At 40.1% G+C, this 19,931-nt stretch overlaps 1 protein-coding gene across 7 annotated transcripts in view; it reads right to left on the minus strand.

Annotated features, from left to right (window-relative positions):
• Positions 1-19,931, minus strand: part of PAPLN (papilin, proteoglycan like sulfated glycoprotein) — a 71,547-nt gene that overhangs the window by 34,172 nt on the left and 17,444 nt on the right. For 4 of the 7 annotated variants that reach the window (XM_040558458.1, XM_040558456.1, XM_040558455.1 and 1 more), the window contains exon 3: positions 5,486-5,548. In XM_040558458.1, the coding sequence (XP_040414392.1) occupies positions 5,486-5,542 (57 nt within the window). In that variant the 5' untranslated portion in view covers positions 5,543-5,548. Of the gene's footprint in view, positions 1-5,485; positions 5,549-16,537; positions 16,860-19,931 lie in introns of those variants that run through there. The other 3 variants (XM_040558460.1, XM_040558459.1, XM_040558454.1) reach the window with 1 other exon arrangement.

Genomic DNA, 19,931 nt, shown 5'->3' on the forward strand with positions numbered 1-19,931 from the left:
ATCTTGGCTCAGACACAGCAGGCTTGTAAAGAGCTTTGAAGGTGAAGAATGCCAAGTACCATTTTTTATGAATAATGAATAAGCAATCAAAGAATTGCATTTGAAGGAACCTAGAAAAACAAGAATGAGAGTGAATAAGATGGTGACAGCGGGAAGCGAAACACAAAATGGTACAGAAGAAGAGAGCAGCTTATTAAGACAAACTGCTTCACAAAGAGGAGAAGAAAAAACAAGGCTTCATTAGTTTTAATGGCTTGTGGTTTACACTCACTGCATATATCTCCTTCCACTCCCCTCTACCATCTTAGCCCTGGCTTGTTAGTATATGCTCTCTAGCAAACTCACTAAAATCCATCAGTTCCCCTACATCTTCAGCTCCCCCAAACACTTCAGGTTCTCCCTACACTGCTTAACCCACACGCTCATAGTTCCCAACTCATTCCCACGTTTCCTATGTTCACTCCCTAACACTCCTCACTCTTTCTACCTTGTTATGGACTGTCACACAATATACCTGGCTCCTTCCACATTCCCTGCTTTCCTGTCAGCTGGGAAGGCTGCAGCAACTGCCTCACCTACCGCAGAACTGGGAAGGTGCTGCCTCACTGGACTGTGCTCATTTGCTGGCTAGTGGACAGAGCAGGTAATAGTTTTCAGAAACAGAAACCTTCCACAGGTCTGGGTGGCCTGGAGCTGACTAGTGTGTAAAAAGAGCAATCTAAAAAGATACAGCCACTGCAGAGAAGTTAAATTAGATCTTGGAATCCCTGTGGAAGAAACAGGAGACATTCAGAAAACTCCACAAAGAAGGGAATGAGAACATTTTATGACCACAGACTTATTTTGGAGAAGTGATCAAAACAAACAGTGTGAAGTCACTAGAAACTGTTTATCCAAAGGACTTACCAGGAACTCAAGACTGAAATGGATAAACTATTACATACTGCCAGACAACCCCGTCAGCTAAAACTACTTCTGTATGCGATTACTGGGAAGCGGAAAGTCTGGCACTAATTTACCAAAGGATCCCGGGGGAACCCAAGGAATTGTATACCCACATATTATAAAACTGACAGCTACTAGCTAAATGAATAGAAACTATAACAGAGAACAGAATTAGCAGACACCTGCATAAATACAGTATATTTGGGAAAGCGTCAACCAGGCATTTTTAAAGGCATGTCCTTCTAAAGCTACTGCAGTTCTTTGACAGATTAGCAAACGTGAGCAAAGGTAACCTGTCTGATACATTCAGATTTCCAAGAAGCTTTCAACAAAATCATTCACCTAAAGCTTTGAAGGAAGCTAAGCAGTCCTTGCATGGATGACAAATAGGTGACCAAAAGATAAAAACAAACGTAGGAAAAATAAAATGATGATATATGAACTAATCACGAGAACAGGATCTTGTTGTCTTGATATAAATGCTGTGCAGTTGGAAGTCTACATGGTTTCAAGGAGACACTGAACAAATTCAGGGGAAGTGAAATAGATTCCAGCTCAAAGGGTTCATAACCCACAAGTGACTGGAGACTGGAAGGTCATTAGGGAAAATTGTACATATTTGCCATTCTTCTTACTTTTTTTTTCTAAACATTTGTTTATGATGTAGCTGGAGACAGGATATAGACCAAAATAAACCTTTGGTCCTACCCAGTACAATTATTCTATTTTTTTTTTTTATCCTTTCCCTCAATAAGAACATTTAAAAAATCTCCTCCCCTTACTCTCTCCTCACAGTAATTTTCACTGTTTCTTTAAGGTCCTTATATACCTTTCAACCTTTCCATCAGATCTGGTCAAGGGGTTTAGAATTTTAATCAACAGATTAACAATGTTTAAACAATAACAACCTTCACTGCTTCAGAAGAAATTAAAAACAGCATTTTAACCTAGAAATGTACACCCACAGAAAGCAATGCTGTCCAGATGGAAGTCATTTGAATATGATTTTCAGTCAAGCTTCAGACTAGCTTTCACTTTAAGCACACCTGCAGTACAATCTAAGAACAAATATAAGTATTGGACATGATCTAACTAACAACTAATGCATAGAGATAATAAAGCATTAAGTTAAACTCTTCCCCTTGATAATAAGCTTTTCCTTGAAATAGTAACATGATATGTGTGGATAAGACATTTCAAATCTGGAAAGAAGAATTCTAGTTGTAAAAATTTGCCAATGTGAAACCACACTTGTAAAAATGAAATTGTGGCAGAGAAATCTGATGAATGTCATGTTTACTAAACAGAAAGCAACCCCAAAGTATACAATGCACATACACAATCATGCTAAATACATGCACACAACAAAAAAAGTTATTCCCATGGAAAATCTTCAGCATTCATTTTCTCTAAATCACCAGAGGCACTGTTCTTTCAGCAGTAACGCTATCAGGCAGGACCCAGGCAATTTTACCTTTACATCACTTCATCCTTCTCCAAAAACACAATAGGAGTCATGAAAAAAAACTGGCATTTTCCATTATTGCCACTGTTCCCAACTTTCCTAGAAGCAATGACAGGATGGCCTGAAATTGCACTAGACTATTCTTTTTTAGCTTTCTGTTTGTAACAGCCACTAACACAACTCCTCCTGGCCATCAAGATGTAGTTTCCAGCTACTACCACAGCAGAAACAATAAAGGAGCTACATGTAACAGATGACCTCCTTTTCTAGATCCTTTAAAGCCTGGTATAAAGGGACAGACACCACAGGTGCTGCACAATAATCATAGAATCATCTAGGTTGGAAAAGACCTTTAAGATCACCAAGTCGAACCACCAACCTGAGTTACTGAGTCCTACCACTGAACCATGTCCCCTAATGCCATGTCCACACGTCTCTTAAATACCTCCAAGGATGGGGACTCCAGAACTTCCTTGGGCAGCCTGTTCCACACTCTAAGACCCTCTCCATATTCTATCAGTAAAGAAGGGAAGAAGAGCCTGGTGAATCTGACCAAGGATGGAGCACTGGGCAGGAAATTCTCTGCAGCCAGTGGCTTTTACAAACAGGAGTCCCTTTCTTGGCCCTTAATGCTGTCTGCCATATCTGGCAGAAAAAAACAGCCACTCTAAGACTGCAAGCTCACAGCAGATGCAGGCAATGGCCTCAACTGCTCTGACAGTCTTGGCCCTGTCCACATCTCTTCCCTTCTTCCACTTGCTGCTTTCCCTAGCCTAACAATCAACAAAGCAAAAACAAGCAACTCCACTCCAAAAATAGGAAAAGAGATGAAAAACAGCAGGCATCAAACTACACCTTTTAATCACAAGCAGACACGAATCCCTGTAGACTAATCTTCTCCATGTAAACCTGCAGCTCAGACATTTATAGTTGTACTTCCATTATCACTATCAGTCTGTGTGTTTACAAACTCATGCTTTCCTGCTTCTGGGACAAAAAGTGTCCAGAAGCAATAATTTGTATAAGCGGATAGGATGGATCTAAAGGTAAATGTCTCATTCTGGAATACAACCTACACATGCTAGTCTGTGCCTTTTCTGCTGGTTTCAGTTCTTCCACCACCAAACTCTTCCTGGGGTGTACACTATTCACTGCAAACCTGGAGGTCACCCACCTTTCCACCCACGTGCTGCTATACTGGCAGTTCATTCGATATAAAAATTCATCTGTCTCGGCTGCAAGGCTGCTCTGGGTCCAATGTTTGGCAGAGTTAAGGTGACAGAGACTCACCTTTTTAGAGAAATGCTCCTATACATTAAAGGAAGTGTTTCCCCTTCATTGTGGGGAAATGTACCATGCCACCTAATAATCTCATACCTCTGCTTCTGGGAATTATAAAAGGAAGGCACAGAGAAGAGACTTTTTCAACGTTATGTGACATGAATTAAAGTTACTCTTCAATAAGCCTGCCATTGCAGGTGAAGCCCTAAAGGAGTACAGACTGGCATAGAAAGGTATGCAATTCTCTAACTTATTTTTCTCCCTTGTAGTATTCCCTGTCTCAGTTTTCAGTCTCACCCTTTTTTTCTCTTTCTTTCTTCCATCATATATGTGTAAAATTGTGCTGCTTATAACAGCAGGGCTACCACTCCTCTCTGCAACAGTGAAACAGGCATGCAGGCACTGCTTTTCCAGAGCTGTCCCACCTGTGGGAGTTCACACAGCCCCACTGTTCGTTTGGTGCATAATCCAATTTAGCACAAACTTGAGTTGTCATCACTACAATTAGTCCTTCCAACTCCCACAAGCTGACCATTTCTTACTACAGTCCAGCCCAGACACATTAACAACTGGTAAAGAATGGCTCATTCAAAACCTACACCATTTCTATCTTCCCTCCCAGAAAAAAAATGGAGAATCACCACAGCAGAACGCCTATATGCTGCTAGATCATCCTGTCTTTTTATAGCTTGGACAGATGTCAGGGCTGGGACACCATGTCAGGGAAGCTGAAATTAAGTAGTGGCCAAGCAAAATATTTTCCCTTCATTCAGCATGCCTTCAACAGGAGCTACTGGTTGCACGCAGGGGACAGTCTAATGCTACAGAGAAATGTCAGCCTTTGCAGTTACAGGGTGTTTCAGTCATTTCCCTTCCAAAAAAAACATGAGGTTGCAAATAGACAGGTAAACAGATGAACTGAATATAGTATATTCTGGTTCTGGTTCTTTTAACGTACAGCATCATCTTCTATCAGATGTGAGACAACAAAATTTTATTTAAGCATATTTCCATCTGTAAATCGCAAAGTCTATGATAGCTAATGAATTCTGCATGATTTCTGGCCTCTCGTCCTTGATCTTCAAAAGAAAGCCTACAAAGCATTTGCAAATGATGAATATGGGAATATAATTTCATAACTGTACTGGTGAATAAATGTTGTGGACTCATTAATTTCAGTGACATATTTATAATTCCTCACTACTCCCACTAAACATTTACTCAGGGTAATAATTACCTCTTTATTTTTTTTCCTCCTTTCTGTTCCTTTACACGTAATGTATCACTTCTTCCTTTGCTTACACTTCCCATCTACTCAGCAGGTCACATTTTACCTCAGACTGTCCAACTCATTAATGTAATTGAAATGAAATTCAGAGAAACTGTTCTCAAACTGCATTTACTTCAGAAAGATCCCACATCTCTCTCAGAAAGGAACAGGAACCCCAGCTCCTAATAGCTATGTTCCTTTTCTGCCTCTATTGAATTGGTTTGATATAAATATTATCTCCCCAATTAAAGCTAAACCATATGACTTTTCTCTTTTGTGTGGTCTTAGTGGTCTAAATCAGTCAAGCAAAGATTTATTCTTCTTATTTCAAGTGATAACTGTCATTTTGAAGCAGTGATTACTACTTGGCAGATAACAACCCTAGAGACAAATTTTCTTCTTTAATTGTCACGTTAGATTTTTCATAACATGTACTTTCTATAAAATACTCAAGTTACAGATGTTGACAGTTCTTAGCAAAAATATCTTTAATTTCTTGTAAGTATTCAGAAAAGCTTACTTACTGAAAATGCAGAAGGTGGCATCACTGCTAGCATGAGTAGAAGGAACAAGTTCTTCATCTCTGTCTGTGGGAATAGAAAAATGACTGATAAGAATTGCTTACTTCTTTGCTGCTTGTAGGTTGGAAAGCTAAGACACCATAAAGGAAAAATTGAGGTGGAACTAAAATGAAGGCAAGAGAAGAAAAGCGATTTTATCACTACACTCCCTGGATAGATGAAGGCAACTGCAAAGACTGAAATTACCTTGCACAGAAAGCCAGAATGTAATTACTGAGCACAAATATTTCCCTGAACTTTCCTCTGATATTATGAGAACACCATCCCCGGGCACAGTGGAAGATGCATGCTGCTGCTTGTCTGCCCTCCCACCCTTTTACTTATACACATGACAAAACCTTGAAGATTGTAATGACTTCAACCGACCCAAGGTAAGAAATTCCATGGTTAACATTCTGTACCCTACATTCATCCTGCGTGGCTTCGTGAAGCTTCATGTCTTTCCTTGTGTGATCGTGCTTGTTTAAAATCCTACCATTTGTCCTGGGCAGCTATAACTAGATTCAGCCACCAGTAGTTACAGCCCTTCTGCAGAGCTAGAAAGGAGTTTAGGCCACACAAACTGGAAAGGCAGCATACAACAGGATACAACAGTTCCTAAAAACTGGGGCATTATGCTTATTTGGGACCACAGTTCTATACTGGTGCATTGCCTCTTGCTACTTTATCTTTCCTCTTGTGAGTTGCAGCAACCAAACCCACGTGAAGCACCATTCACCAAAGTTTATAGCTGTGACAAAGGACGCTTTGGTCGCTAGAAACTGCCTGTTTCTCATGGCCACTTTCTCATGACCTCATGACCTGTTGAATGAGCCCAGAAAGAAGAGAGAGATTAGATGCTCCTAGCATAGTTTTTATCTAGTCCAAGTTTCTTTCAAAATTAGGTAAAGGAAAGAGGAAGAAACCTTTTTTTCACAGTGCATAAAATAAAAGCATCAATAATGAAATGTTTATCTCAATAGTTGTCGTAACAACACCCCTTTTTAATATTAAAACTTCATATACCGCTCATTTGGCCAGGCCTATTAAATCCAGATGAACTGAAGAATGTATATCACTTATAACAATCCAACTACTGATATAAAATCATTGTTGTATGAGAATATCAGATCAGAAATAAAAAGTACTTGAAATGAAACATGCTTGATATAGCATTTGGATATTTCAGGTTACCTTATGTCAAGCAACCATTTTCCTCATAGTGCTAGGCCTTGCTGAACCCACACAACTCATTACAGTTCTATAAGTCCATATATAACACATTTTGACATTCCCAGTATCCAGAGTGCTAGGGATGAAAACCTTGTTCTTTACTATGTTTCCTTTTGGATATAAAAACTACTAAGTGCTGAAAACCCAGCTGCACCAAATTCTTGGTGCAAACTATCAAGGAGCAGGGAAAATAAGCTTCTGTCACTATATACTGAATGCCAGTCATGTGACTCATAAGAAAATTAAGCTTTAGGAGCTTTTTGTATGAACAGACTTTCATTCACTTTGGATTAGCCTTCTTAAGAAACTGAGGAAAGACTACGTACCGTTTATCACACACCCATGCTACTAGCTCTCTTTCAAGTCAAGTCAGGGAAGAAACAATCTAGCACTGCCCTACATAAGAGGTTAAGTACACTCTCTATGTAGTTGAGGCCAACAGCCAAAACATAGGCTAGATCTGCATCACAGCCCTATTCAACTGTGAAATCATTTTCAGATGGGTAGGACAGCCACAAGAAATGAGGAAACAACCCTTTTGCTACAAGTTCCATGCACAGAAACAGCAAAGCTTTTCTTAAGCAGCTTATAACATCCTCACACCGCTAGCAAAGCGGTAAGCTGTAAGAAAAGCATCTTTTTTGGGTGGTGTTGGTGTCAGACAGAGGTAGATCTTTGAGACTGATCATCTCCTCTTCCTACTGCCCAGAAAACTCTCTCTTCTCTAGCATCCTCTCTCACATCTCCCACTCCAGGCACTTCTCAGGTTCACAGAGACAGCTGTGGGAATCATCCCTTGCCCCGACAGCCTGTCACTGCTGGTAACATACTGCCCACTCAGCTCCTCCTGGCATCTGAACCAAGAGGCAGATAAGGAGCTAGGCCCAAACCACATGATGCTCCTGAAGAAGAGGCTAGAGAAGCAAGCAGCTCACCAGAGCTGGTAGGGCTCCCAGTCTCCACGTAGTTAGCATCTTGGAGGCTTTCAGCCAGATGGGATGAAGACATTCTGTGAGGAGACAACTAGGAACAGCATCAAACATTTGGGACAACCCCCTACAAAAAGTAACAGGTTATGGCTCTGGTGCTTACTTGTATCTTTGTGCCATTGCACTAGCCTGGAAATTGCTGTCATATGTCTAACATCTGGCCTAAATTTAGCATTTAAAAGTTTAGACCATCCAGCCCCCTTAAATTAGTCAACAGATTCCAGGAAAAAATGGTCAAGAGGAACAGGGCCTTCTGCAGCCTATTAAATCTTCCACTGCAAAACAAATCTTGTGTCTTTCTCTGAGCTTCAATGAACTTGTTACTTTAAAAGCTTCTCCAGATGCAGTATTCAGCATTAATCCTTTTTGCCTCCCCTTCAAACAGAAACAACACAGATTGGATTGGTGAATCTGTCTGAAACCTTCACAAAACAGGGTCAAGGTCTGTTTCTGGATTTAATGGCTCTTGCTCTCCTTGTATGACCTGGGACACAACAGCATATATTATTCTGTTTGCCATTCTTTTCACCGAAGCCTGGGTGTGCGGGGGAAGGAAAGAAAAGGACAGTGTTTTGCAGTGCTTTCACTTGTAACAACAGCAGCTGCTGCTCTCTGTGCCCTCCGTCCTTCTTTAATTCTTTTCAACACTCCCCAGCTCCGTTTTCCTACTGTGCTAGAACAGCATCTCCACCGCCTTCCACCCTGAAACAGCAGCAGGATCTGAGAGGAAATGGTGACTATATGTTCAAGATGGAACAGCTGCTGGAAAGCTCACATGTATGAATTCCTGCCACAGTGCTAAAATCTGAATTTATATCAAGAAGAATTATGAGAACCCCTTCACAATAAGTAAGGAGCAACCTGGATCTTCAATCAGAACCAGAGGTAGGCCCAACTGAAACCCCAGTTCAATATACTGGAAGAGATTAAAATTTTCTAGCCATCCACATCTGTCATCAACTGCTCAGGTTAGATGAGTAAAAGGCATGAATGCTGACAGGTTCCAGCTATCTGTGTATCTGTATAGACATCTGAACTACGAAGCTCTTCTCTCTGATGGGGCCAACCCAAATTGCTCTGAACACATGAGAAGTTTAACCCTGGAACTGAATTTAGCAACTCGGAATCCTTACTTCTGTTCCAAAACAGTATGGATCAAATTATATTTTGTGGAAATTTCAGACACTTCTGTCTGACAATATCCATAAAGCACGTTCTGGTGCCCTTTTTAAACTGCATTCACACTGCCTACTTCTACTCGGTGCTGTGGACAGGAGGGCCACAGTGCTACATAGGAGATAGCTAGAATTTCAGAAGCTTGGACTAAACTTATCTCTCAACATCCACCTTCCTAAGGAAATAAGACCTCCATCGCCTGTATATATATGCAAAAATAAATAACAGATAGCTAATTTAAAGGTTTCAAATGCATACAGTTAACTTCTGTTTGAGGAAAAAAAGAATACAGGACTGAGATGAAGAGATATATTAGATTTTTAACTCATTTAGATGATGACCTTACTGAAAACTGGGATAAGCATCCTCATTTCAGGGCTTAACAATGAACCCACTCAGTAAATAAACTTTTGCCTTAACAAATAAAAAGTCTGGAAAAGCCAGATGGGCAGTCTTGGAGATTTCTCTATAGTGGAGCCAAGTGAACTGCTTTAAAAATATTTTAGTTACAAAGTCTTTATCCAGAGCCATGCAGGCTTAGCAAGATCAGTGAATTGTTCATTAAGACCAGGAGTACACTTGAGACAAACTGAAGAGAATAAAGGACAATTTTAATGACTTCTCTGTTTTCTTCGCGCGTGCAAATCCTGCCTTCCAATGCACAAACAACATTCAAGACTGCCTGCTTCAGCTTGGCCTCTTTTCCAAATCATCTCTCAACATTCATGCTCCTAGAGAAACAAGACCTACGTTGCCTGTGTGTGTGTGTATAGAAGTGTAAAAATAACTTTGAAACAGCTGGCTAATTTCAAGGTTTCAAAATCATAAAGTTAACTTTTGTTGGAGGGAAAATAAATACAGGGCTGAGATGAAGAGATATATTAGATTTTTAACTCATTTAGATGATGACTTCTTTTCAACAGGATGGAAACCAAACTTGAAAGTGATGTTATGAATAACCCAGCCTTGTTTACATGAATGCTTAAGCTGTTTAGATGCTACAGAATCAAATCACGCGGTCCAAAGAAAACTGGGTTCATTAGTTCCATTGCACACAGATGTATTGGTCTGTGTGCACGTGCTTCTCACTTTTTTGGGGGGCATAATTGGACAGCCAGTGCTATGTGGCTCTTCTCTGTTTAGCACATAAGATGGACCAATCTTTTGCCTGTGAACCACATTTCTAAATCACCCTTTTGCCAAAGGCACACACCACATATGTGGGACAGGGACTGTTCTGGAAGTGGTTCATAGGCAGGAGATAAAAAACACCTTCAGGGTTGCCACTTTTCTACTGCCAGACAAGATAGAGCCAGGCTGGACAAGCAGTTAAGCGCATAAGCCACCCAGCAGTACTAGCTTGAGCAGCCACTTAACCTCTTTTCGTCTTCCAGGTGAGGATTTGAATTTCCCCATGCAGATCTACTGTTCTCATCCAAGGTAGCCGTGACAGAAGCTGTCTTTGCACAGCTTGAGACACACGTTAGCAATTGCAATAAATATTTGCTCACTGCAATATAGATTGAAATTGCTTATTGTAAACTTTAGCACATCTGGCATTGAAGCAGAAGTTGTCACTGTGACTCTGCTACTCACACATTTTCCGAATTTCCTTCCCCCTTCTCCACTACTGCTGCCCCCGGCCCTTTATATGTTATATCTTACTCAGTTACTTTATTTTTAGTAGCCTGATGAAGGAGGTGGGAAATCAGAATGGATATTACATTGTCCAGTTTTCTAGTGGCATCAAGTTTCTTAGTCATTGACTCAGTCACTTGGTGAGTTCTTAAGACTTATAATATTTTCTGAAGACACTACTGGTTTTTGCTTTGCTCTCAAAACATCCGGCATATCTTGGTTCCAGCTTTCGTTCTTTTACTATCCTTGTCTACTAAGAAGCACCTTTTAAGTTTGTGGTGGAAGAGTTAAAAACGAAAAATAAACACATACAGCAGAAAGGTGCTAATGGAGTAAGGAATGGAGTAATGGAGTAGGGAAAAAGCTCCTTTTACTTATACTGAGAGCAGCTTTGGGGGAGCACGAGGACCACATCACAAAGTCCAGAGAAACAAAGAAACAGGTAATCCCTTTAGACAGAGCACACCACATTCAAGATAATTCTTACCAAGGTGACTGCCTGTTTTCTTCCCTGACTACAGCAAACCCTCTTTTTCTTTTTTGGACATTTTTCCAAAGAAAATCCTGGGCCTGACACACTTTGGGCTACAGTGGATAAACTAATTAATGTGCGCATGCCTATTAAAGTGGGAGGATGCTGAATTTCCTTTGTCTTGACCACACAATAAGCCACATTTATAAAAAAAAAGTATTTATATACAAAGTAGTGGATAAGTGTTTATTAAATGTGCGTTTAAACACATGACTGGTTGAAGATGCTTAGCGGTATGGGAAGGGAGGGAAAATAAAGAAAAACACAACACAAGCTGAGTAAAAGTTTTACAGAGATATCTTTATCTTTGACACACCAATTTATTAATTCACTCCAAACATGTGCTAGGGATTAAATAAACCTCATCAAAAGAGTACTCCTACTGAGATATACTTTCAGCAATATTATGCACTATAAACTTTCAGCTAGAATAAGTTCAAAATTTACCTTGTTAAGTTAAAAAAATGTTAGGAAAAAACATACCAAGCACAGTAGCAGAGCATCAGCCAAGAGTACTGGCAATGTACAAGCATATTCTAGACTGCTCTATCAATAGGCTTTTGTCTCAGATGTCTGCCTAATCCAGAACAGGCACAAAACCTGCACTGGGCCACTGCTTAATGTCACTGCCTCAGACTGACTGACTGTTTTTACAGAGGTCTTCTAAAGCAATGTCAAGTTCAGCAACATCCAGGGAAGCTACAGTAGCCTGTGTCATACAGTTTTATCTTGAATACAGAAATCACAGAAGCTGAAAAATCATCTGGTGGCAGAGCGAGAGCAGACTGCAAACTACACGAACTCTTGCAAGGCATCGCACCATACCCTATCAGGGCGTGGGGAAGAGGCAGATCTGCTTCTTTCCCAATCTCCAAAATCTACAATGAAGTATCTAAAATGTATGTTATTGGAGCTGCATCTTCCAAGTAAATGCAGTCACTCTGCTAGACCTCTGCAGGAAATAATGAAGTATTTCATAAGGACAGCTATCTACCTATTAATATCAGTTGAGATTCAATTTTCTGCGTCCAGACTTCCCCTATTAGGTTTGCAGATGGAAATTCATTATAAGAAGATAGGATTCTGCCTTCTATTTTGGTAGTCTCACTGTCCTTAGTTGTTAATTAAATGTGTGAGCAAATAGGGATAAAGACAAGTGCATGCAGACTGATTTAGACATTGCAACAAGCAGCCATACACTGCCTATGGAAAACACATGACAAGGATATAATATCCCAGACACTAACAACTGAAAAGGAATGTCTAATGACCTTCTGGATCAACTACTGCCCTGTCAAAGCTCAGGCTTTGCTAATATGAATTATTTAGCCTGATCTGAAATACTGACACTGAGCACTACTGCTGTTTATAAGCACACTAGCCAGCTGATATCAATCCCTTTGAATTCAAATTTTGGAGAATTCCTTAGGAAGGTAAGGGATTTCAATGCTGGAGAACTACTTCCAATTTTATTTAAATTCATGCCATCCCAAATAAAAATGTGACAATCTTCTGAGTTGTGCAATGGATTTAAAAAAAAAAAAGTGAGGGTTATCTTAAAAAGAATCTTTAAAACTATACAAAGCGTTTTCTGCCTTTTTGCAAGATGTGCTTCTCTTCTCTGAAAGTATGTTAACACCACATTTAACAGTATGCTTGCAGTGTACTTAGGGAATGTTTGCGTTACCTTTAAATAAATTTGTTTGGGGACTAACAACAATATAAGTAGGAAAACATGAGAGTATTTACCCTGACCCTCATGCAGGTTTTGATTGCTGCTACCTCCATACCTAATATACCTTTTTTTTTTAATAAAATTTTTTTATAAAAAAAAAAAAGCTAACTCAGTTTTACCTGTAGATATCTGCAAACATGCCAAGCACGCAAAACTAGTATGGGTACAACTATTCCTGAAGGAACCAACCTTGCTGACTGTGATGCAAACATACCTTCAGTTGTATGAAGCAGGAAATCCCCCAGAGAAGTCAGTGGGCTTGCTTACATTACTATGCAAGGGAAAGATGATGAAAGTGAGTAAAACCAAAGGAAATGGGGGGAAAAAAAAGGGGGGCAAAAAAACTTTTGACTAACAAACTTAGGAAGCAGAACCTGTACTAGGGAAATTAGGGCTGCAGTCTCTAAAGACATCAGCCAAGCATCTTTCATCTGTCACTAAAAATTAACTTCATAAAAATGATCTTAGGAGAGTGTGATCACACCGCAGTGCCTGGAGAGAACTGAAAGGAAGCACATGCTCGACTGTGTGATCACAGCAAAATGACAACAGTAGGATCTAAAAATAAAATGGTTCCTTGCTCTCAAGCTGTTTTCTCCCACAGATACCCAAACCAGAACCTCCAATTACTGCTTTAAGAGCTAAGCAGAGAAATAAACAATCTTTTGACAGTACTTGTTTTCCATACATCATGTCTGCATGTCAAGAAAGTTTGAGCTTGTTACTGTGTGAGAAAGCATGAACAAGTGGTTTGTACATAGACTATGTGTATGACTACTTACCCGCTCAAATCCTTTAATATTAAAGGCCCTTCTCACACATCTAGTAACTGCTGTTAGTCATCATCCAAGACAAGATGCTGGACCACAACAAATCATATTTCCAATCCAACAGCAGAGATAAAAAAAAAAAAAAAGACCGTGAAACTATCCAACAGAGTATCATTTCCAGTGCAATGATTTGTGAAATTTGAAATTTATTCTGACAAGTCCATCATACCATGGGCATAACCACAAATGACTGTACTAGATAAGAGCAATCTCCCATCACTGTCTAGTCTTCATAGCTATGCTAGGTACTCTGAGGAGTTTATCATCAGTTTTGTATAATACTTCTCACAGACCTAAGAGCAAAGCAACTTATTTCCTCTGTAGTTCACCCAGCATCAATATGCCCTTAGAAGAACAGTTCCCCCTTTGTATCAGCTAATGACAAGGCTATAACATGAATCATGAGAACACCTGCAACTGGATCTGATGTATTCTAGGTGTTGTTCTCATACAAAATAGCAGATCTTATAAAATAGTTCCCCTCATAAAAAAAAAAAGCTATTATATTCTGTGTACCAATGAGTCACAAAGTACATACATGATCTAACAAAATGGGTAACATTTGAAACCCTCCTCTGAACAAAGAGAAAGACTTTTGCCAGCATAAGCCCTACCTGTTCTAAGACATAGAATATTATTTTGCCTTATTTACATTACATTCAGAAGAAGGGGACCTCAATCAAGATTGGATTTTTATTTATTTATTTTTTTCAGGTTTCCCATTTTAAAATAACACCATGTTTCTTTAGAAAAAAAAATTTACTTTTATAACTAAACTCAATTACCACCATGAAAAACAGTTGCAACAACATACTTCCTTTCAAATTTCCTAAACCCTTCCAACAAGTCAGGGCACAACCATTCACAGAGATGCCAACTGAATCTCGGTGCCAGCTTTGTGAGGCAAGTAATCCCTTAAGCAACTAGATCTTTTACCAAGCTGGTAAGTGACTGGATCAAAAAGAGGAAGGGGGAGGGGGGAAGAGAGAGAATCCCCAAAACAGAGATAGATGATCTACATCAGAAGGTTATCACTCACTGAACGGCAGTATTTAGGATCATTCATTCTACATCCACAATTCCTCTGGCAAAAACCTTTTCTCAAATGCTACATTTAGACTGGACAGTTTACTCGCAAACAGAGTTAGGATATGCAAATACTACAGAAAATATTTTAAAAACAAACACCTCTGAGGCACCAGGATGCTCCCTGGGGTGTAAGAACCTGAGAATGCACATGAAAAAAGAAGTCTCAAATATTTCACACTGGACAAGGAAAGAATGCTAAAAGCAAAACATCTGAAGACAGCAAATTTGCTACATGCCTTATTTTTTTTTCCATCTTATTAATCATTCTGTTTACTAACCTGAACAAGCATTAGTTTAAGCTAGTGCCATGCCAAAGATGCATGGTCCTATCTACTTCCATTGCACATCACAAACACCTCCCTTTGCTCCTAGTAACAGTAAAAATTTGTCCTGAAAGTCCAAGGATGAGGCTGTCCAGTACACATTTGACCACGTAGCACATCAAGCTGCACCTCTGAAAGAATGTTTTTCTCATGGCTGCTCTATTTACAGAGCCTGGGAAATGCTCTGGCATTACAGAGGATAGCACATCTTTAAGAGACAAGGAGAAGAACATATAAGTTGCAATCCAGCTTACAGAGAAGCTGGTGAAGGGCCTTCATAAGTGCAAAGCAGAAGAGATAAAAAAAAAACAACTCTAAGTGTTGTGAAGATACTTCCAAAAGTAATAGACAAGGTGTTTACAAGCCCTCTTTAGGGTCTCTACAGACAGACCTAAATAAATTTACCATTTCCCTGACCTTGGTACTAACAGCAGTTATTCCTAGACCTAGGAACTCCATTCAAGACCAACATCAACTTTGTCAAAGCTTTGAAACTCAGCTTGTAAGCAACAGCTACTCACCTCCACCTGACCACCCACAAGGAACAGCTGGACATCAGACAAACCTACTGTCCTGCCACGTTGCTGCCAACCTGTTACCATCTCCTTGCCAGTACAGGTCCCTTAAGCAGCTTCTTGGCCTGCCTCACATGCCAAACGTCCTCAGGGATGAGAGATCCAGTCCCATAAACATCCCCTTTTGCAAGTAGGCCCGTTGATTTGGACAGCATCATTGGCTGGAGATGGCCTCCAGAATGGATCCTGCCTCACCCAGCTGAAAGCAATGCTGGCTGATCAGGACACACTCCCTTCCCTCAGCACCCTGCCCTGCTAGCACATCATCAGAAGCAGCTGAGCACTCGGGGGTGGTAGTTAGGGGGGTTTTAGTCCTAGCACCTGTGCAGGCTTTTACTCCCATCAACAAAAGTCATATTTCTCCAGTTAATATCCCTGCTACGTGTGTCTCGATTTCTGCATTCTTTCTGGCAGAACACATGTGTCTGCCCCCCAGTGGGCTTGTCCTGCATCCTATCAAACTGCTACCTGACCCTTCCACCTCCTGCTCTGCCCACTCACAATGTCAGGAACAGCTTGGATTACATTAAGTTGCAGTATAATTAACTGCAAGTGAAAGGGATTAATGTTCACCAAATACATGGAGTGTCTTCTTCCCTCCCTACTAGGAAACCCAGTTTTGCAGTCACAGGGACTCTGGTTTGTCCTCTCCCCTGTGTTTAAATGAAAGGGAAAAAATGGTGGGAAATTGAAGGCAGTTTAAAAAAAACAAAACACAACAAAACTCATATATATATATTTATATATATATATATATGTGTGTGTGTGTAATTAAAAAACAAAAACACACACACACACCAAAAAAAAAAAAAATCAGCACTGAAAAGACTGAAAACAAAATAGATGTCCACGGAGAAGAATGAGGAGACAGCCCAGGACACAAAGTCAACTCTTACCTTCTGCGTGGACCTGTGCAAGGTGAGTGCAAAAGTTGGAGGGACTGACACCACTGTAGTCAAGCTGCAAAAACCACTTTCTTATCGTTCTGGTTCAAACGGTGGCTCTTAACATGCTCTTCTCTCCAGCTTCTGTTTGGTTACTAATCCTTACTGCACAGGAAAAGGAGAGTTGGGTTTCATTTAACCCCTTCAGCCTCTAAGTTTCTTCACAAGTGTTTTCTCTTTTGCTTGGGAAAGCCAGAGTTGTAATCGCATGCGTGCATGCGTGATGTGGAGTTGTTTCTAGCTCCTGTAGTCTGTGTTGTAAGCACACACGTTGGCTCTAAACAGTGCCTTAAGTTATTGAAGGGGTGGAGCCCTTTATAACTAGTTCTATTTTAGCTGCAGGCAGCATATCAAAAGTGAGACAGTTATCCACAGATCCCTTTGGTACTCATTTTTGTAAGTTCCTAACTCTATTAGTTAATTTAACATTTCCTTTAAAACTAAAGCCTGAATCACAGTTCACAGATATTATTTTGACCAAAGAAAGTCTGAGCTTAAATAAAATTCACAGCTAGATCTGGCTCTAGGCAGAGTTAAGCAGACTCCCAAGGTCTGAAAATACCAGCAGTTTGGATACAGATATGAATTTAACCAAAGACAATGGCAGCTCAGGTTTCTCTGGTTTTGCCTCTAACAAATGTCACGCAATTCAGATACCCTCTGAAAAATCCCATGAAGGAACGATTTAGCAATAGAAAAACTGCTCAGGGAACACAAATCTAGCTGGACGCATTACAAGAAAAACTTGTGCTGTTAATCATGTGGATAGTGGAGAAATCATTGCATAACAACTTACACGTTACTGTTGTTGTTTTATCTAGAAAACAGATTATTTTTCCCCTCTATTGATTTTTTCCTCTGCATAGTATAAAATATTGAAATACAAAGGTCACTGATCTATAAAAATAGATCCTGGTCCAGCAATTATAACAGCTGTCAGCATTTCAACCCAACTTAAAAAATACTGTGACAGAAGTCTCCAAGATTATGACAAAATCTTTAAAGTCTCAGGTTTGGGTTGGTCTTTTTGCTTGCCTTCCAGTGTTAGAGTCCTTCTTCATCAGCAGTTCATTTGAAACTACGAGAAACAGAACCTTGCTTTCAAAAGGAAAGCTGAAGCTTCTGCCTTCAGCTAACTCCACATGCTGGATCTACAAGGAAGATATCAAACGTGCAATGAAATATCCAGAACTGGTATCACTGCTCTCTTCTTGACCAAGTTACTGCTTTTGATAAAAAGAGACAATAACCTTGGCACTTGTTGACAAGCCTAGACAGCTCCAAACTGAAAAGAAGCTTCTGACAATGTTATAAATGCTCCAGGTGACATAGAAGCACATACACTACAGCAAGCAATTTTATTCAAGGGCTACAGCTGCTTTAATCCCTGCTGGTCAATCCCTGTCTGGCAACAAGCTACAAAAGGTACAAGCTACAAAAAGTACTCAGATCCTATGGTTACACATGCCATGTGGGATGGAGTTCAAATAAAGTCACATCTTTTACACATGCAAAAGCAACCCTGTACTTTCCTGCCCCAGGTAGCTCTGCCACAATAAACAAAATCTACGGGATAAACTCTGACAGGAAAACCAGCACAAAAGGTCAGTACCTCCAACAACAAGACGGGGGGCTCCAAAGTTTTAAGGATACGACATAGCCCAGGGGAGTGTCTAATGGTGGTGCTGATGCATGGCTACCTATGTTCCCCCTGTCAGAAGAGACAACAATTGTACACTGTTAATGTCTAATTAAGAATATAGAGACTACTGTCTTTCCACTTTAGAATCAGATTTTCCTTTAAGAAAAATTTCTTTGGGCCCTTCCTTTCTATCGGAAAGATGCTACAGCAGCTTATGCTTTTTCTTTACCCACCCTTTACTCCTAACTGGCCCTTGGCTACTGCCACGCTGCCAGCTGTCACAATGATATCCCAAGCTTCATGATATCCAACCCCCACAAATATCAGGCTGAACCCTTGGCCTTATATGAATAAACCGTGCTTTCAGATCAAAGTTTTAGCGTGTATCATTAGGAAGAAAAGACTTGAAATTGAATCCTAAAGGTTTGAAAGCTAATAGGGAAAGAAAACAGCTCCAGATGAATTTACAAAAACCTCATTCTTAAAATTTCTTCTCACAGCAGCAGGACCCTTATTGAATGATTTTTTGGAAATATCAAGTTTAGTAATGTCCTTGTGGTTCTCCTGTTCTTGCTGATAGTTATAAGGCTACAAAGGAGTTTAGAAACAGGGAAAATGTGACTGCCCCTGCTGGAATCTAGCCAGGACACATCCGAAGAACAGCTGTGCCTACTGCACTAAAGCAGATACTGCGTAAACACATCTGGATTTATTTTTAACCCCATAAAACCTTAATAGATAACCTGCTAAGATGCTGAAATAACAAGAAGTAACCAGAGTTTTACTGCAACTAAGCAGCATGAAACATTGATGAAACTCCTTTTATTAAGGGAAGAAATGGAAAAGTCTGCTCATACTTCCTGGTTACCAGCAGAGACATGACAAAATCAGAACCTATTCAGGAGGGATTTGAACTCAAGACCTGTCCTTACCAGGAAAACGACAATGCAAATATGAAATAAACCTTTGCCCTGCAGCTGTAAAGAATGTTTTGCGTGTGTACCTTTTCTCCGTGAGAAGGGACATTATCCCTGTGTTGAAATTACGTTCATCATGTGCCATTTAGTAAAAGTACGATAATCTACTGATTCAGGACCATTCTTGTCCCTTGATAATTGATAAGACACCCACAATTCACTATGGAGTGAACACAGTCAGGACCAAAGGCATTTCCTTCTTGCCACTAGCTCTAGTCAGTGGGTAGCCCAGAGGCAATGGCATCTGGGTGTTATGGATGAGATCATCCAGAAGAATCAGTTAAGGTGAATGCACAGTAAATAGGTGTTGCTGAACAAAATATCCCTCCTAAGCCCATCAGTGAAGTGCTTCTGGCAAGAAGCAATCTCTACAGCAGTTGCGATGCTGGGATTTCAACAGTTACACAGAGGTCAGCAGTAAGACTTCTGCTTTCTTTTATTGTACTCCAGAATTACCTTTCACAGAAAGAAACCACCAAGATTCCTTACTGCCAGAGGCTGTTTTCAAAGAATATCTAAAGATTTGCTTGCTTTACTGAACACAGCTCCTCTCTAACTAGTTAAGGCTGTCTAGCACTTTTACAGCATCATCTGTTTTATTTTTATCTGCAAGCAGCACTATTTCTGCTTTTTCAACTAGAAACCCAGTTGGGTTCAAGTCAGGAAATTTAGGTTCCATTCTCAGGTATCCCATAACTTACCGGGCAAAATATTTTTCAGAGAAGCT

The sequence above is a fragment of the Cygnus olor genome, chromosome 5 (genome assembly GCF_009769625.2).
Source record: "Cygnus olor isolate bCygOlo1 chromosome 5, bCygOlo1.pri.v2, whole genome shotgun sequence".
Classification (NCBI taxonomy): Eukaryota; Metazoa; Chordata; class Aves; order Anseriformes; family Anatidae; genus Cygnus; species Cygnus olor.